General features: G+C 43.0%; 2 protein-coding genes across 9 annotated transcripts in view; one reads left to right on the forward strand and one right to left on the reverse strand.

Moving 5' to 3' along the window:
• NEU2 (neuraminidase 2) overlaps positions 1–25,239 on the reverse strand; it is a 33,600-nt gene that overhangs the window by 5,868 nt on the left and 2,493 nt on the right. For 2 of the 8 annotated variants that reach the window (XM_032119266.1, XM_032119263.1), the window contains exons 2-9: positions 24,772–24,910; positions 23,795–23,987; positions 22,333–22,531; positions 17,132–17,252; positions 8,976–9,178; positions 8,337–8,407; positions 1,525–4,023; positions 629–784 (exon numbers count right to left, since the gene is read on the reverse strand). In XM_032119266.1, coding sequence (XP_031975157.1) covers positions 629–681 — 53 coding nt within the window. In that variant the 5' untranslated portion in view covers positions 682–784; positions 1,525–4,023; positions 8,337–8,407; ... (3 more) ...; positions 23,795–23,987; positions 24,772–24,910. Of the gene's footprint in view, positions 1–309; positions 582–628; positions 785–1,524; positions 4,024–8,336; positions 8,534–8,975; positions 9,179–17,131; positions 17,253–22,332; positions 22,532–23,794; positions 23,988–24,771; positions 24,911–25,239 lie in introns of those variants that run through there. The other 6 variants (XM_032119268.1, XM_032119265.1, XM_032119267.1 and 3 more) reach the window with 6 other exon arrangements.
• NGEF (neuronal guanine nucleotide exchange factor) overlaps positions 5,475–25,239 on the forward strand; it is a 48,686-nt gene continuing 28,921 nt past the window's right edge. Inside the window, exons 1-4 of the mRNA XM_032119260.1 lie at positions 5,475–5,650; positions 13,328–13,387; positions 16,236–16,607; positions 19,894–20,008. Coding sequence (XP_031975151.1) covers positions 16,340–16,607; positions 19,894–20,008 — 383 coding nt within the window. The 5' untranslated portion in view covers positions 5,475–5,650; positions 13,328–13,387; positions 16,236–16,339. The remainder of the gene's footprint in view (positions 5,651–13,327; positions 13,388–16,235; positions 16,608–19,893; positions 20,009–25,239) is intronic.

Here is a 25,239-nt window from a genome sequence, read left to right on the forward strand (position 1 = left end):
TTCTTACCACATTTACAAGGGGATTTTCCGGCTCCCCAGTACATGCTTTCCTAAACAATCAATCAGGGTCTGCTTTCAAACTGTTGTGGCTCAGCTTGGCAGTAGCTCCTGGGCCTTAAAGTAGAGGTTTTCTTAGCAGGAGAGAGGAGTTACACGAAGTAGCAGTCTTTTTCTTAAAATATATTTGGTGGAGGAATACACAAACTGCATTCCTACTTGAACCTACAAAATGTTGTATTTACCTTTTTAGCTCCTAGCAATGTCCACGGTTATGAAAAGAGAAAAAAAAAAGAAAAGAAAAAGAAATACCTTTTTTATTCTGTGTCTTCTGGAAGTCACGTCAAAAGGAAAAAAAAAAACCAGAACCAAAAAGCACTCCTATTGGATTAGACAAAAAGGACGCTCACCACACTCTTACCAACTACTCTCCAACCTGCAAAATTACTTATGTTGGCAGCAATGTCAGCTGTCTTGGATCCCCAGGAAAAGCTATCAGCTGGCATATAAACACAAGCTTACATTTAAATAGCAAACCTGTTTTGCATATAAGGGGTGGTTCCATGTGAGCCGGACAAACAATAGGGAAGCACTTTTACATTATCATAGTAATTAAGTAGCATATTTCTACCTGCATGGGTTGGCACACTGTGGCACAACTGTTGGCTCTATACAGTTCAGCATGCTGTCTTATTTCTTGGTCCTCTACTCCCCTGGTGCTGAGGAGGGCAAAGTTCCTCTAGGTTGCAGCATGTGGACTCCCAGTGCTTTCTCTCAGAGTACTGAGCTGTAGGAAAGTTTGCCAAAAGAACCCACAAAATTGTTACAGCCAACAGGTAATGATGCTGTGATAATCTGACATTCGGGCTCCACACACCTCCAATCCATCAACATGTTCTTTCTGGATAAGAAATGGGTTAACACAGGATGTAGGGATGCAGGAATGACATGCTGATGAATTCACGTGCAGCTCCCAGAGCCTCTGTGGGAGTTTTCCAAGGCCAAATTATCCCAGCAGCTGCAAGGAAGGAGCTACTACAGGGAGCCAAGCAGGGGAACAGGGAGGAGAGTACGAGCCTAAGGTCACACCTGAGGAAGAAGGGGACAGCAGTACCCCTTCTCCCAGCTGTGCCCTGGCTGGCTGAGAGGCAGCATCTGGAGCTGTTGCAAGTGCCCATCATCAGAGATGACAGCAGTATCCCATTTCTTTCTGCATCCCTTGTTTTCCCCTCCTCTCTACTGAGTTTCCATTGCTGCCATTAACACTCCTTGTCTTTGCAGTGAACTGAAAGAATGAGAATAACAATCCTGTGAACAGATCTTGCTAGTCATGAAAAAAGAGGAAGAAAAGTCTCCTCATTTGATGGCAGTTGTGATTGACCTGTGCAAGCCATATAGGGAATTGCAAAGGTGTGGATTTACAACCAATCAAGTGACCAACGAAATTAAGGTAATGCTTCTGTATTACTCTGTTTCTCTTGAGCAACCCTGTATCCTTTCCTGTTCCAGCAGGAATGCCCATCTTACCTCCGCAAGCCATCAGAGGATGACAGACTGGCAGAAAACTAATCTAGAAAAAAAAAAAAAGTGAACAGTTTCTGCTAGGTCATTGTCCTGGACTGCGTCAGAAAGAGTCCATCAAGCAGCAGAATCTGCAGTTGGAACAGAAGCATAAAGCTGCTGACAGGAGGAGCACACTCACCACCCAGACTGGCACTTAGCCATTGGATCTAATTAGCTGCATCATAAAACCACACCCCGTGTTTACGAATCTTGCCTAACTTGGCAAGTAAAGTACTGCCTTAATTGGGGCATACAAGAGAAGACTGAGAACATTTGTATCTCACTGCTTTACATGGAATCAAACAACAGGCAGTGTGAGGAGAAGTCCCTCCAGAGACAATGTCATTGATATCCACCAGATACTTTCAACAGTGGCTCCTGGAGAAAATCCAGAGTCAAGTAAAGCAGAAGCAATTAATGGAGGAAGAGAGACACTGAAGAGGCTGCTAAGGTGCAGTCTGCCAGAAAGCCAGGCATGAATGATTGCTTTATGGATTTCTTCACCTTTTTCTTCTCCCTGGCTAGCAGCAGTGTTATTCAGGTGATTTTTCTGAGTCACACCCTTGGCTTCTGCAGCCAGACAACTCATAAATACTCACTTGTTTAATAGAAATCACTTTTTCCAGCTGCAGCTTAAAACTTGTTGTCCATCTCTTCTCAATGGGAGTCCCAAGTGTGGCTTGGTGTGGTGGCAATGGTTCCATGGGCTATGATGGCAGAATGCACATGGCAAAGTGGCTCTGCCTCTGGCCACCTCCCACCTCCCCTTATCGTCTCTTCCTCTCTAAGTAGATTCCACACATTCCCCTGCAGCTGGCTGGGGTGCCCTGCCTTTGACCCACTCCCCAGGAGCAGTATCAGTATCAGATGTGGCTGTGCAGAAGCTAACGGTCTAGAGTAGCTAAAACTACTCCTAGAATGAAGGATGTGCTGCTTAGTCCTGCTGTGAGGTTAAACTGAGTGAATCCCAGTGCCTGTGCAGGACAGCCCCACAATCATCACGGGCACCCTGCACTGCTTCCCTGCAGTCATCAACACCACTGCCAGCATCCAGGCTCCAGCACTGCCCTTCAGCCTCCAGCCCACAGCACAGACCTTTCTGATAAAAGAAAAAGTGCTTTTCCCAAACAACATGTTGTGTTCTGCAACTGTTTTACAAAACTGTTCCTTATTAATGATCAAAAATGGATGTCTCACTGTAGACAGACACAGCCTGATCCTCCCTCTTTCCTTTCAGTGTAAATCAAAATCAGTGTCACCACTGAAGTTTAAAACAGGTTCAGGTCTGAGGAGGATCAAGATCTTCCCTTCTATTGTTCCACACTTACTTCATTGCCCTTATATCTGATTGTTGTAATGAAAAAGTTTTTAAAAAGGTTAAAAAATGCAAATGGGGTGTGTGGGTGCATTAATAAGAGGATATAAAAATAATGCAGAAGATAATATAATGACAGAATACTGAACAATGGAGCATTTGAATTTGGAGGACTGTGTTCAGTTTTGGGTGCCACCTCTTAGGAAAGACACGGCAATAGCTGCAACTGGAAGCTGAGGAAAAGAATTCAGAAGCTAATGCTCGTGAGCATATGTGAAAAGAAATTAGCAGGAAAACAAGAGATGGTACATTTAGTGAGTGACAGTCCATTAAAAATTGTCAATGTATATTTCCCTTGCAAAATGCTCAAACATGAATCCATTGGTTCCCAACACCATTAGAATGGCAAGGCTGGCTCAGGTAATTCAGTGTTTTTGCTATGCTGTACAGTGTAGCTGCTGTTGTCAGGCAGCTGTAGTTAAAATCAAGGGGTTTGTGAGGTCAGATAATGTGAAGTAGCAATTACACAGTACTGCAAATTTTAAGTTAAAACACGATGTGCTGCTTTCCAGGCATTGGGGAATATGGTATCATTGGTGCAGAAGATAAATCCTATAGACCTGGGCTTTGACTAAAAGTTTGTTCTGTCAGGGGAGAAAAAAAAACAAGCAAGGAAAAGCCAAAGTAATAACAATTATGAATGTAACAGGCAAATGCTAATAGCAGAGCTCTTTGGGAAACAGGTTGCACTGGAGGAGAAAACATCCACTGTTTTCTTTTAATGCCAATTCTAGTTAAGGAAAAGAGCCTCTGAGCACATTTGAGACCAGCACCTCACTATCCTTATCAACTGTAGGAGCAACAGGCATGAGGAGCAGGTACTCTTTGGGTTTGTACTATTTCACACTCCACTGACTCCAGTTACGTTACTTTTGATTTCCATCAGGAGGAGTAAGCACAGAATCCTGCTGCCGGTGTCTCTCTCACAGTAAATACAACTTATTTCCTTACCTTGTGGAAAAAATTGGACAAAATCAGAAAAATATTCCCTTAACTCAAAGGGCAACAGCATCACCCCATAGGAGACCTGTAAGCCTTCTGGCACTCCATGGTGAGTCGTGGGTTTGTCACAGGGAAGCTTCCTCACCCTGTGAGAGACAACACCCAATAAATAGCCTGCCTATTATACACATTACACCATTTCTCCATTTACTTTACCCATTCGGAACACAAAAGAAAAATACACTTTATTTTTGTTAACAAAACGAATTGCACAATCTATGGGAAGCAAAGGAAGAGAGGTGGTGAGGTCTGAATACAAAAAGTGGATTGTAGAAGCAGGATTTATTTAGCTCTCAAAATAGCAACACTGAGAAGGAATCACTGTAGCAATTTAATGACTGGAAAATGCAATAAAACCATAGTTCCTTGCTTCATGTACTCTGCGGTGCTTGGACACTCAGATAAGCAAGTCTGAAGCACAAGGCTAGTTGGATTCACCCTGGGCAACTCTTGCAACAGAGAGGAGCTCAAATTCCATTGCATCCCTCGTTCCTGAGTCCTGCCAGCTCTCAGACCAGGAGTGCACAGGCCTGATAGTGACCTTGATTAATCATTAGAGGATTAATTGCTGGCAGCCCTCTATGCCCAGGCCAGGCATTCAGCTGGTGTAAAGGGACATTGACACTGGTGACCATGAATCTTTGATGTCTGAGCTCAGATTAACCCAAGCTTAACTCAGTGAACATCTTCCATGGAGTAGGCTGGGCACACAGCTGCATTTTATAAAGAATAATGTTGTGACCAATTAAAATATTTTGAAATGAACATGAGACTTGGCAAGTTCAGTGAACTTCAAATAGAAAATAAAAACCAAAGGAAAGACTAGCATCAAATTCAGCAGGCGGTGTGATGCTTTTTCTAAGAGTCAATCCAACTGCAGGCTTAAAAATACTGAGTGAGTTATCCGAGGATGAGGGGAAAATTCTCTCCCAGGTATAGCACTGATCTAAGCAATTGCTATTATTTGTCTTCTTTTGAAGCACTGGTCCTAAGTTGCCCCCAGAAGAGGGACATTCAAATCGTAGCAAGCAAGTAGCCTGGTAATAAGAAATTATTTCAAGAGGGGAAACTATCACAGGCATTTGAACTGATCCAAAAAGCCTTAAAATAAAACCAGGCTGGCTCTGCTGTATCCACCCCAGTGCCCAGGTATGTGAACCCACATGAAATTAAGAAATGGCAATCTAAAAATAGTCATAAACATTTAGGTCTTTTCATCTCAAATGGCTGTAAATAATGTAAAGCAAGAGCAGTTTCTCAGCCAGTGGGCCTTAAAAGTGGAAGCAAATACTATTTACTGTTTCCACTTACTTGAGTTTGCAGATCTGGACCGAAGTTTCGCCCAGTTGTTAAAGATTTATACGGGAGGTTTAACAATGCCCTGTCATTAAGCCTTGGCACAAGCAGTGCAAAGGACGTTCAAGGCATATTTGTACTAACTTATCTGGGTAAAGAGAAAGCTGTTCCTTTAAACTGTGTTTGCTGTGACTCTGGAAACTGAGCAAACAAAATCTGAGGGAAACTTTACTCTCAAGCAGAACTGACAGGAAGGTACAAGGACTGAAGGACAGCGAACTTCTGTAGGACATACCTGCCTCTGGATTCACAACTGATTTTCAAATCCCTAACAACTTGAGGGAGTTTAATTCAGACTTTTTGGACATACCTCATCCCGATGGCAAATGACAGACTGGCTCAGCCCCTGAGTGAAAGGTGAGTAAAATCCTGTTCTGGGGGGATGCTGGAAGAGGAACTGCCCGAGGAAGAAACCTCAGGCCACAAACAAAGGCACAAATCCAGTGCCCAAGAAAGAACTGACTTTGCTCTACAAGCAAAGCTACACTGAAGGAGTCCTGTGCAAGCCAGAGAGAGCACAGTCGTGACACTGTTGAAATACTGGCTGACAGAGAGGAGAGACACCACTGGCACAACTTGGCAGGCATAAAACCCACCACCCACAGGGAGGAAGCCTAGTCAGAGGAGAGACCCAGACTGCACAGGATGGCATTAATGTGACCAACTGAACAGCAAACATTCCCAAACCAACCAACCAATCAAGCTGTGTGCCTTTTTCCAGGGGCAGCACAAGCTGTGATTTTTCCTGTCAAACGTTTATGTGTGATCTTGCTTTAACAAAAATGTATAAATAAAGACAGGAAATATGAAAACCAGCCTGTTTTCCTCTTAACTCCAGGCTGATCCTTCCCCTGAGCCAATTTTTCCTTTCACTCTCAGGAGACCAATTGCTGTGAATCCAGTGTAACTGTGAACTCTGTCCCAGCAATTATGTATATTTTTAAATGCACAAAGTAAACAAGGACTTAAATTTCATAAGAACAAGCTAGCTCTTCTGATCTTAAACTATCAACAGATTTGACCATTAGAGTGGAGCTGTCACTTTCAGACCTAGTTGAAAGTAGAAAATTGCACTAAAATAATGAAAACTATTTAGAATATTTTGCTGAACCTTCAAGAAGTACTAATCGGCTGACATCCATTTTAAGATATGGACAGGTATTTTATTCAGGGCTGATTTTCTACAGATTGAGATTGGGACTGTTACCTTCAATCCACTTTAAGAACAACTGTAAATACAGGAGTATGTGTGAAACACCATAGTAACTGCCAGACAAGAGGAACCCAAAGAACCCATTGTCCCACACTGCTATAATTTGGCAAGGACATTCGCAAGACAATGTAAAATGCTTTAACAATATAATTACCCTCATCTGTCCCTGAGTATGTGCCCAGTGCCTGGCGATTTCACTCATATTTTCCTTTTGAAAGTATCTTGTTCTGTGATTTCTATAGGCAATTATATTTTTTCCCCCAGTAGTTATTGGAGGAAATAATTCATGTTTCCAAGCAGCACCCCATGGAAACTGCCCCATCATATCTAAAATAAGGAAAACTGACAAGACTCCGTAAAGCCTGAAACAATCTGGAAGTCTCATCTCCCTCTTGCCTTCTCTTTCCTATGTGAAATCATACTGGAAACAGATGTCTGTGAAAAAACAGGTCAAGCGTGTTACTCAATCTGCAAAACTTGGACTTTGCTGTTCCAAAAGGGAGCAATTCCTAAAACAAGAACCCTTTTTAGGAGCAGTTGCAGTCAGCTCAAATAAAAAGAAGGCCACTGAGGAACCAGAAATCTAGACAAGATGCCTGCTTTTCACTTGAGGACTGAAATGTAGAAAACATCAAATGAGGAATGACCAAAACCAAGAGAATATTCAAAATTGTTCATTTTTTCCTTTAATTACAGTATTTTCCAGAGTTCTTTTGAACACATCAGGTTATCTCATGTTTTGCTCTTGCACTTACATTGAGCTCCTGCTCAAGTAACTCAGAAAAAAAAGAAGAAAAAAAGGAGTATTCACAAACTATAATGTACTGCTCCCAGTCTAGAGATGGGGAACTAAGACTCAGGAAACACTGACATGCTCAAGATTGCCCAGGGAACTGCAGCAGAGCTAAGAAATTATATCTACTCTCCCAGGACCTGATCCCATGCCACAGCCATGAGATTCACTACCCTCATTCCAGCCTTCCTCTTTCTGTGCTTAAAAGCTGGGAATGAAGAGGAGGGTAACAACTGCTGTTAGAAGAAAGGATCCAGAGGGAAAGTTTTGCCAACCTTTCCCAGCGCTTGGGTAAAGTGGGCAACAGAATTACGGTTGTGGACGCCATGGCACTAATTTGACAAAAAGATGGCAACTCCCTGTGGATATACACGCAGCCAGAGCACTGCACATGTCCCTCATTTTCTGCAGAGCCATGCTGGCTAGTGCTGCAGCTGGCAAATTAGAGGCAAGTGGGGAAGGCTTGGGGTTGATTGCCTAAGCCCTGGGCTAGTCCCCCAGTACTGGGAGAGAAGAGGCTGCTCTGCATTGGGAGCTGCAGTCCAGCAAGCTTCTCTTCCTGCCAGGGTCTAAAAAGGGCCATTCTGAAGGGGAAGTTTGCATTGGATGATGTTGTTTGCTGATGAGTTTCCAGAGTTGTGTATCAAGTGCTTTTCCTGAGTTACTGAAGACCCATGCAATCAGAGTAACAGGCTGTAAGAATAGAATTGGCTTATGTCATGTTTGAAATTAGCTGAAATTAGCTTGATGCAGTTGACAAGGATAGCCTGGCATAGCAGCTCTCCAAACCTGCCTGACTTTTCAAACCAGCAATAACCAGCCCGACAGGATTCTGATGTCTCAGTGACTTCAGGCTCCCTTGCAGCTACACATTTGCAAGCAGATTCACCAAACAGGCACTCCTTGGACCCTCCACCCAATAAACACTGAGGGAGGAAAAAGAGAGAGCTCTACTATTTCTTGATCAACAAAATTAGCCTTCACTTTCCCTGCTTCTGTATGGAAGCTTTCAAATGAAAAACCCTATGAATTCTTACCTCTCTGCAGTGCAAACAACCACCCATGCTCATTTCTTCCATAACAAGCGTCTCATACGCAACCAGCAAATCTAGAAATAGAAGTAGGCATCATTATATTTTTCCCCAGGAGCAGCACAGGTCTTGTCTGCCCAAGGGACACTTGGCCTGTCTGCTTACTAATGAGTCTGTCTTGAAAAGCTTCAACCAAGACATCTGTTAATCCTCCTTTTCTAAGTGTCCTAGCATTAGTAAACCTTTCTGCTTTCAGCAAGGCATTATGCCCTGGATATTATTTCTTGTACTATGTTTTTGACTAAATCATTTCATCAGAGACTAAAGCTGCTATACCTTAGTCCTTTAAGTTTTTTAAGTAAGTTCTAAGTTGCATACACATTCCGTGGCTAGAAGGCTTCACACAGCCCAAACAGAACAAAAAAAAGGAGCAAGGACTTGCAACTCCCACGTGCAGCCCTGCAAAACAGAAGAGATCGTCAGGCAGACTGCTGAGAGCCTTCCTGTGTACGTACATGCATAGTACATTGGTATCTCCTGCTTTGAGGCTACATCCTGTGATTTGCCCCTAAGCCCTGAGCTAATAGTTGTGTACTCCCCCCAGCCTAGGAGATGCAGTGATTTGGTTTTTAATTATTCACTTACCTTCCAGAGATAAGCCTGGAAAACCTCATGAGTTTTCAACCACAGCTACTTAGCAATAATTTCACTAGTATCCTCTCAGCAGAAATAAGGAATGGGATGGCATCAATGACAAGAACATTTCAAAAAACAGCAGGAAGAAGGAAAGGGGTCTTCCTCAAGAGGCAAGAGTTCTTGTTAGTGGAGAGATGTCAGTGATGTCAGCGCTGTCGGAAGAACAAGAATGAGTTTTATACATTTTACTTCTCAGGACTCAAAATCTTCAAGCAAAGATGCATTTTCACCATTGCATGTGTAAGAATTTAAGGAAAGAAATAGAAATAAGGTCAGATTTTTGTTTTATTAGTTTTATAATAAAAAGCAGAAGAGTTTGTAGATTTCCACTTGTGCTCTTCTGTATGCTTTAAAAAGGAGGTTGATTCCTTCTACACAGCTGGAGAGCACGTGTGTGGTTATATATGCATATATATGTACATATACACATACGTAGAATAGCTCCAGAGGAGAAATTCTTTAACAGCTACTGCCCATGGCTACACCTACTACATGAGACCCAGGGGATGAAGCATGGAATTCAATGGGATAGAGCTGGACCACTCGCTGAGATGCACGGATTGAGCAGGGATGACATTTAGTAGTGGCATACAAGAAAACACATCATTTTAGGTAATTATTCTTGAATAATAAAGAATCAGTAAACAGTAAGAAAGATAAACCATGCTGCAGCAGAAAAATGTGCAGCTTTTTAGTGTTATTTTTTAAGCATATATTGATATATATTAGTTAATTTTTACAAAGTAGTGATATAGTCCATGTTTCATGCAGAGGGAATTGTATGAAGGCATGTATCCTCTTCTGTCGTGTAGTAACATTTATAGAACACACTTATTTGGTGTCCCTGTTGACACATGGCTTACCTTTATGCATAGAACTTCCCACAATGCCGGACTTAATTCCAGAAACATTTTTAGATCTAGCAAGAACATTTGAGTCATTTTCAGCCACTTTAAATGTACTGGTTTCTCTCTCCATCCCCATTCACTTGGTCTCAGGGTTTCGGAAGCACATGGTTTGGAGGATTTATTATATGAGTCCAATGTATTTATTTTTAGACTCTGAAATGTTTCTAAAACAGGTACTCTGTAACATATGTGCAAGACATAAATGGTTTCTTTCTCACAAAAGTGTAATGAACTATATAATTCTGTCTTGGTTTTGCTTGCTATAAATAAGGTACCGGCCCTAAATCATGGCAATAGAACCATTATGTTAGCTTCCTCAGCTGAAAGACTATCTCAAAATTGGAGTGGTTGTAGTTTGATTCTGTTAAGGCTGGTTATAGAATTCAATCTTATTTACAAGATAAGTACAAAATGTTTGATTTCTGGAAACGTGTGGGGTCAAACTGTTTGATATTCTTTCTGCCAGCATTCCCAAACTTATTGTCTAATTTTCTCTGGCTTCTGCTGTGAACCTCTTTGGTCCTTGTCTCACTTTCTGGTCAGTCTGTTCTCAAGCTCCACCTGTTTGTCTCCACCTCTGTGCCTTAATCAAATAATACCTTGGCCTTGCACCTAAATAGTTGAAATTCCTTTGTGAAATGTCATGTACCTTGCTCTGGACAGGGACATGTACGTAACTGTCTTTTGCCACCACCTAATAGAAAGGGTCAGGATTGTAAACGCTTCCAAGGATGGCGATCCCAACCAGTAACAGTGAAAATATAAATATTTGTGTAGTCAGGCAGCTAAGGGCCATGTGAGCATTAGGGTAAGATGTTACCATGCCTGTAGATCCTTCTGCTGGAAGTCAGTCCCCCTGGGGCAGGGGTGCCTCAGCAGGACATGTGAGAGCACCAAATTCACACTGGCTCCAAGTCTGTGCCTTCATCTCAACCACTGATGAAGCTAAATGAATTCATAGCTGCATCTGCTGAGAGCTAAATCTGCCAGAGCCTAGGGCTGAGTCTGTGGGTGTTACTATTCCCCTGACTCAGACAGAAATATCTCTCGATGCAAATGCAGGCCTGAGCTTGTGCAGAGCCCCAGAGCCTCCATCAGAGTCCTCTCGCATGTGGCACTCCTTAAGGGATTGGCACCCGCATGAGCAAGAGCGGCTGCTGATGAGTAAGGCCTACTGCTGGATTTTGGACTGTGCTGCATACCAGCAGAGCTGGGTTTGCCTCATTATCATGCAGAGTGAAAGAGTTTAGAGATGACATTCCACTCCAGTTAAAACCAAGTAAGATGGAAAAAAATCACTGTCTCATACATGAGCAGGGATGTAATGGGGGACTGTTGCTGGCAGGAGGCAGAGGTTTGGTTTTGGTTTGCACAAGACTTTAAGAAAAGCATTTTTAAATGAAACCATTAAGATGCAGCTAAATTGGCATTTGCATGTACATTAAGACAGTATTTAAAGAAGAAATATTAAAGGAGCCATGTTATTTATAAGGGCTTGAAGTCAAAATTTTGTCTTAAAACCGCTCTATCTGCTTCATCAAATATACATGAAAGGTGCATCCCTATATTCAGCATACAAAACCTTTCAGATGAGTCATTAATAGGGCTTTTATACTTGTAACAACTTCAACACATAAAAAGGAAGAAAAGATTTAAGATCTTCTGCCTTTCTACAGCGCGAACACACTACAGCCAAGACAGCAATTTCTGCATTGAGCCCCAAAACTTTCTGTGGAGCTAGATATGATTTGAAGGGGCATCCAACCATGGATGGATTTGAGCTGATGGGAAAACTAACACAGCACTAGGTAACTCAGAGTAGGGGTTCATTGGCCTGTGTGCTGAGAGCATCCACCTGCATACTTTGAGTGGCCACTCAGACACATCAATACTGTTATCTTTATTCTTGGTGATGGTAGGGACACACTATACAATCAGACAAGGGCAATTCTTCTGTGACTGTATGTCCCTATATAGGCCAACCATTCAGTCAAGTTGTATTCATACCTGTTATTTCCTGCTTTGAAACGTCCCTGAGTTATAAAGCTGGAAATTTCAGTCTGTCTCTAGTATTAATTAAGCAATCTTCATTACCTTCCAGGCTGGGCAGCGTTGTATAATATCAGCAAATTGAGCAGTTTTCATTTCAAAATCCTTGTGTTAACTTCCTTATTACAGTACTTAACACTTTTCAGTCAGCCAATACACCTCACCACTTTAAAGAGGAATTAGGAATTTAATGAAGGACTGGATTCACCAGCAAGGAGAGCCACTAGTCCCATCCTGCTGCACCCCTTCCATCGCAGGGAAGGCTGAGAGCAGGGAGCCAGACAAGTCCCACACAAATGTTTGCCTTGTGGCAGTGGAAGAGAGGGTGCAGAAAAAAATCCTCCTGGAGACACAGGCTCTCAGATCAGGGCCAGCACCAGGCACACCAAAGCAGCCCATTATCCAGGGCAGCAAAGTATTAGGGAGGCAAAGCATCCGTGATCCAGCTGCCTGCTCTGCTGTGCTGGAGGTCTGCAAAACTGCCGCTGAGAGAGGGGCCAGGGCATATGGAGCAGCAGGTTTGGCAGAGAAGGAAGTGGCTCTTTCCAGCAGCTCAGACACCACTTGCACCCCTCCTGTCTCAGCAACAGCTGAGGCAGCCAGCCTGGCTTTCCAGGGCTGCCAGCCCCCAGCACCTCCCTCTGCTACCAGTGCCCACCAGGGCTGCCACCAGTGACAGACCACACAGTCTGCCTCTGCCACGACTCGTTCAGCTGCGCCCACCTGGCACGTCGTGGGATGAGGGAGAGATGCTCAACTGGGGCCAGAATGTACCTCCTGCTCCAGACTCCCACATCAAGCTGCCCAGAATAAACCCATTTCAAATACCTGCAGGTCTGCACAGCTGCAATCTCAGCTTTCAATCTGCAGCTTCTGCTACTAAAAACATTCTTTGATTAGCCCTAACTGGTTAACAGAAGTTGCACCTAATACACCTTTGATACATCTGATACCCTTCAAATCCCTCTAAGTCCACCCTACACAGTAGTCACATCCACAGCCAGCCCATTCCTTGAAAACACCTCTGGTCCCACCCTCCCAGAGCCAGCAGTGGTCCCTGTCTTCTACACACATCCATGTGTCCAGGTCCACATTGCTCTAGGAACCTCAGTCCCTTTTACAGCTTGTATCAGCATCTCACTCAACCCCTGAGTTCAGCTGTTCCTGTACAAATTCATGGCATTTGCTGGTAAATGCCAGTTTTTTACATAAGCAAGTAAAATTTCTATACAGTCAAATTCCTGGAGGCTGGATTACGTGTGAGTCAAAATGCATATTTCTAGCATTGTTGTATGCACATCACTTGCTGGTTTCACAGTTGTCATCTTTCCCTTTTCCCTACAGACTGATACTTTGGTCTCCATGAACTCCAGGGAAGTATGTTTGCCTGCAAAGCACACTCAGGTGGGTGATGAGTCAAGCCATGTGATTTCAAGGTGGCATATGAATATACTTGGGAGGGGTTACTCCTGACAAAAGACCTGGCACTCACCTACCTGTGACTGTCAGAGATGAATACCTTCTTCAAAAATTCTCTACAAACACTCAGACAGGGATAGTTAAGGTCCACACCTGCTTGAGCCATTCATTTTCTGTCACTGAATAGTTTGACTGCTACCAGAATAACGTAATACTAAATTGGAATACATCCCTTAAACATATCCCTAGTTTTTTAATACAGCTAAACAGCTGGAAAAGTCAGGACTGTTTGGTTGACATATCAGTAAATGGTTTCTCACTAATTTCTTAGAGTATCAATTTTGAAATTAGAAGTATTGACTTCAGAAATGCATTCTATTCTTGAATTCTTCATTGAATAAAGTAAAAAACAGTATATATTGTTTATAACTACCACACTAAACAAGTGCCCCCTCTGCCTCTCAGAAAACATGAAAGTCTCTCTCTCATCCACTGCGATATTCACTTCTGATCAAGCATCTTGTTTGTTAGGGACTGTTTGATAACCTGGAAACAAGTTAATTTTTCAAGATGGGCACCCTTCACTCCTCTGATGAACAAAAGAAGGAGTATCTGGCAAAGATAAGCACATGGGTTTGCCAGGGGTACTGAACACATAGCTCTGTCTTTGGGCAACCCAGCGGAGTGTCACCTGGCCGTGCAGGGGGCTCCTTCTCTGCCAAGGATCTTTGTAAAAGCCCAACAATGACATCCATGTACTCTCATATTCACCAGGTAGGTGAAAGGGGAAAACAGTCTTCCCCATGCACACGTGTGCATCTCTTTGCCTAATGATCCCTTTGGACATTTGCATGGTTTTGAAACTACTCCTGTCTGGTGAGAAGCTCCTGTGAAAACTCTAACCATTTTTTCAAAAAATCAGCAGCAGCAATTTGCAAAGCATTGCAAGCTATGTCAGCTTTGCAATGGTCATGAGAGAGACAGGTCCCAGCCTGAGTCACGTGGACAAGGGGTGGCCGCTTGAAGCAGCACAGAGGAACTTTGATGTAGAGGAGATTGTTGCAGGTTCATGTCCTTGAGTGCCAAGGCAGAAAATAATCTATAGAAGATAAATAAATAAAATTTAGCAACTGTTTGAGATTGGGGTTAAGTAGGATTACAGCTGTAATATTAATTGTGGTCCAGTTAGAAGACATACTTCCATCACAGCTGCAAGGATCAAGCCTTTCGGGCTCTAGTCTTGGGACAGAAAGAAAGGCATGGGAAAAGAAATAGCCTCTTCTTTCTTTTCAAACTGTCTCCAACAGCAGCTGTGTTTATTCCATTGTTACACACACACACAAAAAAAGAAACAGGCTTAGTGAATCTCTGTACCTCGGAGTAGTTTACAAACCAAACTTAACACCACCAACAACAAATGGGTCCTTCATACGCTTCCATTAGCACTGGAAACAGTACCAGAGCAACCACCACAGCTCCAAACAGTCCAAAAGGCAGAACTGAAGTCAGGATCCAAATTTAGAGCTTCATGCTGTGGTTCAGGTTATGAAAGAAGAAAGCACACTTTCTCCTCTGTAGAGCCAGGAAGCTCATGCCCAGCGCATGGTTTCAGGGAGTGACCCTCCGTTTATAAGGATAAATCATAGGGCCTTCAAAAATATTGGAAAGCAGAGGATTCACACATGGTGTCCCAACTGTCCTTGATGTCCCAGGGTCTCCTGCAGCAACTCTGGGGACAAGCATGGGAAATGTCTGTGGAGCACATGAGTTCATAGAGATTGCAGAAGACCCAGAAAAAAAATTGAAACTCTTCCTTTCTAAGCTATCTTGTGTCTTGGATATACTGTAACATAAAAAACCAGTGATACATATGACTTCTTAAAACAGCATCTACCTAATCCACAGCACAGTTTTATGCCCTTCTCTCAGCCTGCTGTCAATTTTACATTCACATTTCCCATATAGCATCCCTTTCTTCTACTCATGACAGCCCCATCAGTCAAAAAATCCCGTTATATACTCAGAAAGACTTTGACAGCTGAAAGAATTCAGCAAAGGACCAGAGAATGCTTAAGTAATCCGTTCACATTTTACCCAGTCCTGCAAAGGCTGAAGGATCAACTGATGTTTTGCTGTTGTGATGTGCCTCCTAAAAATTCTTGGGAGTCCTGGCATAGTCCACGTACTGACACACAGAGCAGAGGATTTCTGTGCTGAAGTCCCTGTGTCACTGAGAAGGTACACTGGCACTTAAGGGGAACTCTGGGAAACCAAATCAAGCCTTTGAACTATATAATCTCCTCTACCTTCATTCTCGACAGTTATGGATTTTTCTTCATTTACCTGCATGGCAGGAGTGAATGCTGTTGATAAGTATTAGAAGGCACCCAGCCCTGTAAAAGGCATTAATTCTTCTATTACATGGAGAAGTACATGGATAATAGATTTACAGAACTGTCTCCTCAGCTTTTACTTTCTATTCCATTACATTTTCACCCTCATAAAAAAGGACATGACCACTATCTGTTAGACACTCTAAATCAACCAGTAATTTACTGCTCACAAATGACAAAAGGGAGTGAGTGTCAACTGAGAAAATACATTTTTCCAGTAACATCTGTCATATGTCATGGAATGACAACCATGAGCATGTCAAAGCAATATTCAGGACATTAGAATAAGGCTTGTAAGGTGATGACCTCAGAATGATCTCCGATAAAAAGTCCTGTAAAGTCCCGTTATCCTAAACAGATGATGGACTATGGCCTCTGAACTAACCAGAACTTTGTTCTCTCTTCTCCTGTTACGTTCTGTTTTGTTTGTCTCTCTCCAGCTCTGATTCAGACAAGGCTGATGGAGTTGTGGAGGCTACCTGTCTTCTGCTGCTCTGCTGCTGATCCACCATCTCAACTGCCATAGAGACAGGCTCTGGAAGCCATGGACGAGCACAGGAGAGAAGCCACCCACAGGCTCTCTACCGGTGGGCTCCGGCAGGGCCATTCTCAGCACGTACTAAGAGAGTCGGGTTCGGTCTCTGGGGGTGAGGAAGAGTCAGCAGGTGCTAACCCAGTGACCCATGAGGGGGACTTGCACACACGTTACATTGCTATTCAAAGAAATTCCAGGTACTACCGATCCATGAGGCTGCCGAACAGAGGGAAAAGAAAGACTTTGAGAGAGGCCATGCACATGGGGCATGCTACAGGTGAGTACTGACCCAAACAGCATTATGCTTCCTTTTCCAGTGAGATTAGGAACTAGAGGAGTCAATAGAACAGGAAAAGGACAGGGAAGATAGAAAGCAGCTCAGCAGTCAGCACATAACAGAACACCCCTGCCCTACAGCACAGCTGGCAGAGGAGTGCCATCCTTCTTTGCTCAGCTTGGAAATGTAAAATGGTTGGATGTTTAAAGACACTTCATGACAGAGAATCTAAACATATGTGGGACTCTGCACTGCCACCCCTCTGCTCTGTAAGAGAAAAATAACTTAGACATGAAGCTGTCAGTGAAGTAGGGACTTCTTCAGCATACAGAAAGCACATATTCAAAAGTACAGAAAACAGTCAGCAAAACCAGAGGAAATTACAATGGTTCCTTATGAGGGAGGAACAAGACTTCTCTGAAAGTGAAGTTACTGGCACTTTGCACTGAAGAGAGCTGTAAGAAACACCTAGGCTCCCTTTGAACAAGGAGGCTGAAATAACAGGAACACCATCCAGAACATACCTGCATTCAGCCATGGCTTCAGAAGAAAAGGAATGAGTTGGCTTTTCCTGAGTACAAACAGTAGAGAGCATGACTGAAAGGCCAGGCTGTCACAGAGCTGGAACCTTATCTGAGCAGATGTCTGTGAAAGAAGCAAGAGAAAGATAGGAGAAATGAAGAGAGCCAGGAAACGAGCTACTGCAACACATTGGGAAGCACTGGAAACCGGGCTGCATGAAGGAAATTGAAGTGGTTTTAATTGAAGTCCTAAATGGGAGAGACCTGGAACTGGGAACATAGAAAACACCCTTTGCTTCCATCTCCCAGGTGCTCAGAGAAACCGAATTTTATAACTCCTTCACAGCAAAGTTACCTATCCTATCTTCAGCTTATAATCTAACAGAATCAGTGCACTGGACTCTGAACTTTGGATAGCTGTATGAATCAAAATGATACACCACTGCTGATGTTCCACTGCTGTGCAAACCACTGAAAGCTATTGCTTTGTTATGTAGCAGTAAAGCCATGTCTTCAGCTCCTGAAAGTAGATCAAGTTCCTTAAGAAAAAAACGAAGGTCCTCCACCCCCAAAATAAAAGAGGTCTGGAAAATGTCCCCAAGAAAATAGGTGTGTCCTGCATGCCTCGCCACGGGAGCCATTCTATTTCAGCAGTATAAAGGTCCATTCAACCCTGTGGCATGGGCAGAAGGAAAATTCCCTCCTGTCTCCAAGTTTCCAAGCAGACAGCAGCAAAGAGCTCCTGTTTAATATTCTGCTACTGTTGCAATGAGGTTTGTGGATAAACTGAGCGTTGCCTATGCCAGAGCAGAGCTGCTCTCCACCCTGCGGGTGCAGACAGGACCAGAGCAGAGCCACCCTCTGCCCGCCTCCCACCGCACTGCTGCAGAGCTCGCACAGCCCAGACCCGCCCTCCCTCCTGCTCCCGGGTGTCACAGCGTCCCCACAGCTGCCGAGGAGGTCCTCACCCCTGCGACCTGCAGCTGCCAGTGCAGCAGCACCAGCACAGAAGGACGCACCTTCTTCATACACCTGCAGCGTCATGGCATCAGGACGCTGGCACAGGAGGACATCCCTTGTGTCTGGCCAGTGTCATTGAGGACGGACAAGCTAAGAGAAGGGCTTCTCTCTTAGCAACTCATTAGAGCATCCACGAGGCTGACCTGCGCGTCTCTGCCACTCCCCTCCCTGTATTGCCACTACTGAAACAGGATTGGTTCCAAACAGGGCTTTTTCTTCCATGCCTGCAATTGTTCAGCAAGACACCCTGGGAACATGTCTTTTCTCCAGTCTGTACAGCAAGACCTGGGCTAGGAGCAATGGCTCTTTCTCCAAGGTGACTGTAGCAAGTCCTCCTCAGAGCTACAGCCTTTACGTTCAGCTAGGATTGTGTAAGCAGCATTTCTGCTCTCTCTCTCTACCTCCCTGAATCCATTCCCTCTCCCTGAAACTGGACAGCGGGTGCTTCTACACCAGCCTCATTTGTAGCAGGAACTTCTGACAGCATTTGCTGACGTGCATGGAAGCAAGGGATGGGTGAGCTATTTTATATTGCCTTCCAACACATTTGAACAGCAGCTATCCAAGAATGTGACTCAAGCTCAAATGTTAACCTGTTCTCATTTTGCTTAGGGAGTGACTGGAGGGGAGGAGAGGGGAAGGCAAGAAGACAGGAAGAGACAGAAAAGACAGAGTAGGATACAAAATGAGAAAAATAAAGACTCAAGAAATGAGATCACAAAAAACCAATTTAAAATTATCTAAATCCAGCTGAGGGAAAGGCTTCCATATGGGTACCCTTTGCACCAGCCCAGCTTTGACTTATAGCCTAGGAGCTGTAAAACATAATAGATGCTTTTCTTTAACTGGAAAATGAATTGTTGGGGTTTTTTTTTTTAAGCAATCTTCTTTGACAGAAGGATAAAGTGTTTAAACTATTCAAAGTGACTAACTCAAACTACTGTTTCATAAGGCCTTGGCTCTATTTTAGGAGGTTTTAAAACTCTGGATGTCATCCCTTCCTTCTGAAAATTGATTTTAAAAAGTTGCATCAGAAGCCTGCTTCAGTCAGAGCACTGACCTGACTGTGCTGTCACCAGTGTGAAAGACAAACAGAATTATGACTAAGACCAAAATATTTCTAATAAAAAACAGCAAGGCCATTTATCAACAAGCCTCAAACAATGGGAGATTTCATTTAAAAAGTGAGATGCATCCTCTCCTGCCAGCTACTGCAGTAGTAAGCCTTGGACTTAATACAACTTTGACTCCCTGTGAAAGGACCAGTGGTTCATCTGAGGGAAATTGGAGAAGCAATTAAAAGTAAAGCTCCTCTCTCACCAAATCCAACCTTGATTTATCCAGTAAACTGAACATCTACTGTGTGCCTGAAAGCAGAGCAGTAATGAAGCCTTGACTCAGGAAACCAAATATTGGCATGCACAGGCACACACAGCTAAACCTTTTCTGCTTAAAGAATTGCACTGAAAATCACTCATGTTGGGACCCAGGCTGCAGTGGTGAGAGTGCTATTCACATACATAAGAACTGATACCTTATATCCAGCTTCACCTTTTCTCAACTGCAATTGCACTATGCAAGCTGATGACACTTTGATCTTGTTTGAAAATCAAAGCTAAAATGTAACCACCTTTGTGTCTGTAGTCTTCCTGTTACCTTTGGTGTAAGCAAACCACAACGTACCGTAAAGGTAAATTAAGAAAATAACTGTTTTAACACCCTCTTGACTTTCTCTTATATCACAGGTTCACTCAAAAACAACGAGCCCATCAAAGAGCCTCTGAATGTTTTATCTCATAAGGGATCACCACCTCCAGCAAACTCTGATCCAACAACATTAGACGAATTATTGATCCAAAGGTAAGGAGGTTCCCATGCAGGGTATTCCCCGTGCCTTCCCTGAAAACTAGTCAGAGTGGTGTCAGAGTGAGAATGCTTCTTTTGGAAAGGACAGCTGAACTAAGCTGTAGCTCTGATCCATCTTTTCACCTTGCCTTGTGGTGCTGCTTTCGGTCTTAGTGACTTATACAGTATAGTATTAGCATGGTGGTGAAAGGGTCTTATCAATGTGGGTTTGGAGAACACAGTGAAGGAAAAAGGGGGAACAAGAAGAGAGTGGGGAAGATGGAAAAAAGGGGAATGTGATGCAGGATCACCCAGCAGTGTGAGCAAACTGGGCAGACTGCATCGAGCAGTTTCTTGAGAATAAGGAGAGCCTGTGGGCATTTCCTTATGGAACATCCCAACATCAGAGCAATCCAACTCTTGGCCTTCATAGCGAGCTCTCCTGAAGCCTGTTGCACAACCCCACATGGAAAACAGGATTTTATAGATGAAGAAGTAGCTACAAAGATGTTTTCTAAAGTATCCGGACTCTTTTTTGCTGTTTACTTTAAAGAACTGATAAGCAACAGAGGCTTTCATTGAGGTAGTCCTTTTTGGCTTAAATCCCTCAACAACCAAGGTCCAGCAGAAGACCCTGGTCCTACAACTCAGAAATTTACATACATCCCATAAATCTGCCCTCACCCCTGCTCTCTTGCCACTGCAGCCAGGCAGAGAGAGGAGCAGCTACCTATTCCCCCATTTTCAAATATAACTGAGGTGTTCTCCCAAACTCTCCAGCTACTTACCTCCTGTGTGTACAACTGTGAGATAGCCCCTCTTTCTACTGGAGATCAAGCTGGAAGTAGTAAGCACTTGTCCTTTAAGGGTGCATGCATCCTGCTGCACCATCTGGTCCTAATTACTGAGACCAGCTGTGTTGGTGTAATACAGAGTGCCTTTCCAGGCACCTTTCCTTATGGAGAGGACTCCAACAATTTAAGCCAAATGTCAAGTTGGATTTAAATAAATTAATTGCCTTGGCTAAAATTGATTGCCCCTTGGCCACAAACTGAGCATATGAAACTAGACAGCCACAGTCTGCTGCAATGTCAAACCCATCTGTCTTCCTTTCTTTGGGGCATAATCATCACTGTCAGTCTGACATCCTGACACTGGCACTTAGGAAGCTCTGAAATGTGCAGTTTCTGATTCTCCCTGGAGCTGGAAACAATGAGCCTGTGCTGGGAGTCAGTTTTATCAAAGATGCTGCTGTACACAGAGCCTGACAGGTCAGTACAGGTTCTAAGTCATGTGTCTGCTAAAAGCAGGCAGTGCTGCTGTGTGGCATCTCTTGAAACTGAGCACAGAGATTTAACAGAGGATGAGACCAGAGTTCCAGCTCAAATTCAACCCATGTCCTCTTCCCTTATCCAAAAGATCAGTTGTAATTTATAAGAGAAACACTAGAAATCTGCATTGGGAAAGCCTGCAAGAGCCTAAAAAATTGTCATTATTTGCAGTAATCAGTATTATCTCACTTCTATTTGGAAAAAATGGATATTATGCAAATAAGACATTTAAAATATTATTGCTGGTCTCACAAAATGCATTTAATTTCTCCCCAAAAAGAATAAATCTGGTACCTGCCAGCTAACCATTCTTCTGAAAGCAGAAGCTAGCAGTTCTGCAGAAGAGACAGTACAGGCACCGCTGACCAGGCTGGGGCGGTCCATGATGTTCTCAGGAGTGGATCACCACAGTCCTGAGGGCAAGTGGAGCAGCAGTGCTGCATCTCTTCACATTCAGAAGCATCCTACACCAACCAAATAAATACTAGGGCTGGGCAGTCACAATCCCTTCTCCTTGCATGACAGGTCTGACACAAATGGGTTCTTCAAAGGCAAGGATGTCATTTCACATATGGCCATGCTACATAATTCAGGGCAAGAAGTAAACCCAGCTGGGGAACATAGTAAAGAGCTCAGGAAAAGGAATTGTCATCTGCAATGTACTCAGATGGGATACAGACTTGGAGTTGAATCTACATGTCTTTCAAGCCCTGAGAATAATAGAGTAATTCACTGATCTCAGGACATTGATGTCTGAAAACAAGATGTCCTCAAACATTATTGCTGGTGTTCCAAACTCTGGATGGCCATGGGCCATCCATAAGATACTTCCTAACAGAGTTTTTATGCCTAACTATGCTCAAAGGATATTTTTTCCCCATGACCTTTCTCTTATGTGATCTCCAGCTCCCCCTAAGCACTCTAGAGTTCTCCACAACATTCCATGGCTCTGTGTCGGTCTTGCACATTGTACAAAGGTCCAAACCCCTGCAATGACAAGCCACTTACCAACAATCCAGCTGACTTGCCCTGAGCATCTCAGTGCTGAGCTTCTAGCAGAATTTCTGCTTCCCAGAGTAACCAGAGCCAAAGCCCTGGAAGGAGCTGAACTCAAAAAAAGCTGGTTTTTTGCACTGGGATCGGTCCTTCCAGCTCTGGTGTGGAAGCAGATGTGCAGAGATCATAGACAGCTGTCACAGAAGATACACTGGAAGAGAAACACAGTGTGAAACTTCAGTTTGCAAAGCTCATGGAGGTCATTGATCTACCAGTGCAGAGCAAACTATTTCTTTATGCTGCTTATGAAACCTCCAATTCAGATAAACAAGGGCCATCTAAAAATCTTTTGATCACGTTTGATCTGAGCTCAAAGAATGGAAGTACTACAACAATGAATACAAATACTCCATCAGTACACCTCCATCGGCAAGAGGGAATCTAACTTGTCTGAATTCCTGCAAACACCTGTATTAGAGAGAAGCAGCACACATGTGAAATAGCACAGCACTCTGAAGGGTGCTCATGGGAGTTTGGGTTAGCATCCCTCAGCCCAGCACTCTCGGTCCTGGGCAGCAGAGGGCACTGCTTTTATAGCCTGATTTAACCAGAAGAGCAAGAAAAGCCTCTGCAGAGTCCAGGACTTGGATTGCAAAAGGCCTTACACCGTACTTGAGCAGTTTCCTTCTACTTATGAAATACATTTCTTAAAGTTACCTCTTCTTTATGCTGCCAATGGTGCTTCAATTTGCGAGTGGCGAAGTCAGGAATAGCTGGTGCAAACATCTGTTAACCAAATCTTTAAATTTTGTTGCTCTACAACAAATTTTTCTTCTTTCAGAGATAGATAAATAGATATTTTTTTTCTATCCCTCTTTTTGTGCAATCTGCATCCTAAAAAGTCTAAGAGCAACCGTATTTGCAGGGAGAAGTATTTTAAAAACTAATAAATTTTCAGTTAAAATAGCCACTGTAGGTATTAAAATGTAATTACTGTCAAAATCTCATTATGTCACAGGATCACACAGAATAGCAAGCAATAACATACACAAAGCATCCTTCCAGCATACAGCCAATGGAGATCCCAGTCTCAACCTGCCCACCTGTTCCACCCAGTGTCTGCTTGCCAGGTTTTTCAGCCCACTCATGTTTTCATTATTATGCAAGGTCTAGGCTTTGCCCTCCAGGTCTCCCAGTCTGATCTGCATCATCTGGAAATGCCCTGACCCCCAGGTTCTCCATCGATCTTTTTGTTTCACTCCTTTTCTATCAGCTTCAACTTGTAACTCCCCACACAATTTCCTCAGCCTACTATTTCCCAGACATGTTATTCTTCTCTCTTCCCCCTCTGTGGCTCATATCTCAGTGTCCTTTTGGTCCACAGGCTCTTCACCATTTGGTTCCTTATACAATCTTAGTATCCCACCCCTCCTCCTAGCTCCAGTGCCAAATTTCACTGTCTTTTCCAACTCACCATTTCCTGAAGCATCCAGCTGTGGGTGAGTTCCTCTCTTCATAGCAGTCCCCTGGTCCAGAAGTAGACCTCTTCCTCTCCATTCTTGAGTCTTGCTCCTTCTGTTTCTCAGTCCAGTAGTTTTCTCATCATGCTGACCGCAGAAATTGCCTTTATTCACAGTGCCTGGATCTGGACCAGGCAGCTTTTACAGCTACAATATCAGAAATTATTTTCTCAGCTCTCAGCACAGCACACATTCTCTCCATGGGCAGGAGCTCAAGAATTTTAGGTGCTAAAATATAAGTCTAAAATTTGTGTGCATTGTGGACAGTGGAAAAGGGCCTGTAATTCTATGGATTTTCGTGAGTGTGGAAAAGATAAAACCCTTGCAACCCCCAAATTTCAACATGCATATCAACAGAAAGCAAAGTTTCTCAAAGGAGAGAACAACAGGATTTCTGTTTTCCTTTAATAGGGATCCAATAATATTTTCCTAAGTCTAATAAATTGTTAATTTTTTTAATATATTAAAAATAACTTGTCTCTGGCAGATGGTCAGTAAATAAAAGTGTAACCCTGATGATTATGACCATCAAAAGGTTGGGAGCACATAAAGATAAAGATCTCATAAATGGAAATTCTGAACATTTTTAGTTATTGGTAAGGCTGCCAGTCCCAACAGATATAACTAAGGTGTTTTGATGAAAGCTTAAGGAGCTTCAGGATAACAGATATGCTCTTAGCCTTTAGGATCTAAAAATACTGGGGATGAGAGTTTCCACCTGTCTACCATTAAAAAGTCAAAAATCAGGAACAGAGATTGCCCAGACACACTGATTGCCAAAATCACCATTAAAAACCACACATGAACAGAGGGAACCTGAATGAAACTGAGGTATAAAAAGGCCTTGACTAGGTTTTAACATTCAAATCTATTAATAAACTTCACACTTCTCAATAATTTTGTTAGCTCAGATTAAAAAAGTGCTTCTTACCTCATCTTGTGACCTTTCTTGGTGTGAAACACCCACTGACTAGAAAGAAGGGTTTGGGGAATTTTTCATGAATAAGATCTGCTGGGCTGCCTCTTCTCTTTTTAGTTGCTAGAAGAGGAGATTTAATTTCTAAAAATTGCTATAAAACAACATTTAGAAAATGCATTTCAATTTCGTTTGAAAACAAGCTCTTTGCACGGCTTTATTCTAAGGATTGCTTTTGAGTTGAAATACACATAATAAATCTTCATTCAAATGATTACTCATTTTTCAAAATTACTAGTGCCTGAAAATACAGAACAAGATTGGGAATTCATGCCTCAAGTGTAACTTAAATGAGATGATTGTGATAAACTAATTATAAGCTCTCATCTATCATCATATTTTTAACACAACATGGACCAGGTCAGCCAATATTTAAAATCTTTTCCAGCAGCAGTACAGTGAAGCTGGAAACAGTCTGCAACA

Source organism: Corvus moneduloides, chromosome 10, assembly GCF_009650955.1.
Source record: "Corvus moneduloides isolate bCorMon1 chromosome 10, bCorMon1.pri, whole genome shotgun sequence".
Classification (NCBI taxonomy): domain Eukaryota; kingdom Metazoa; phylum Chordata; class Aves; order Passeriformes; family Corvidae; genus Corvus; species Corvus moneduloides.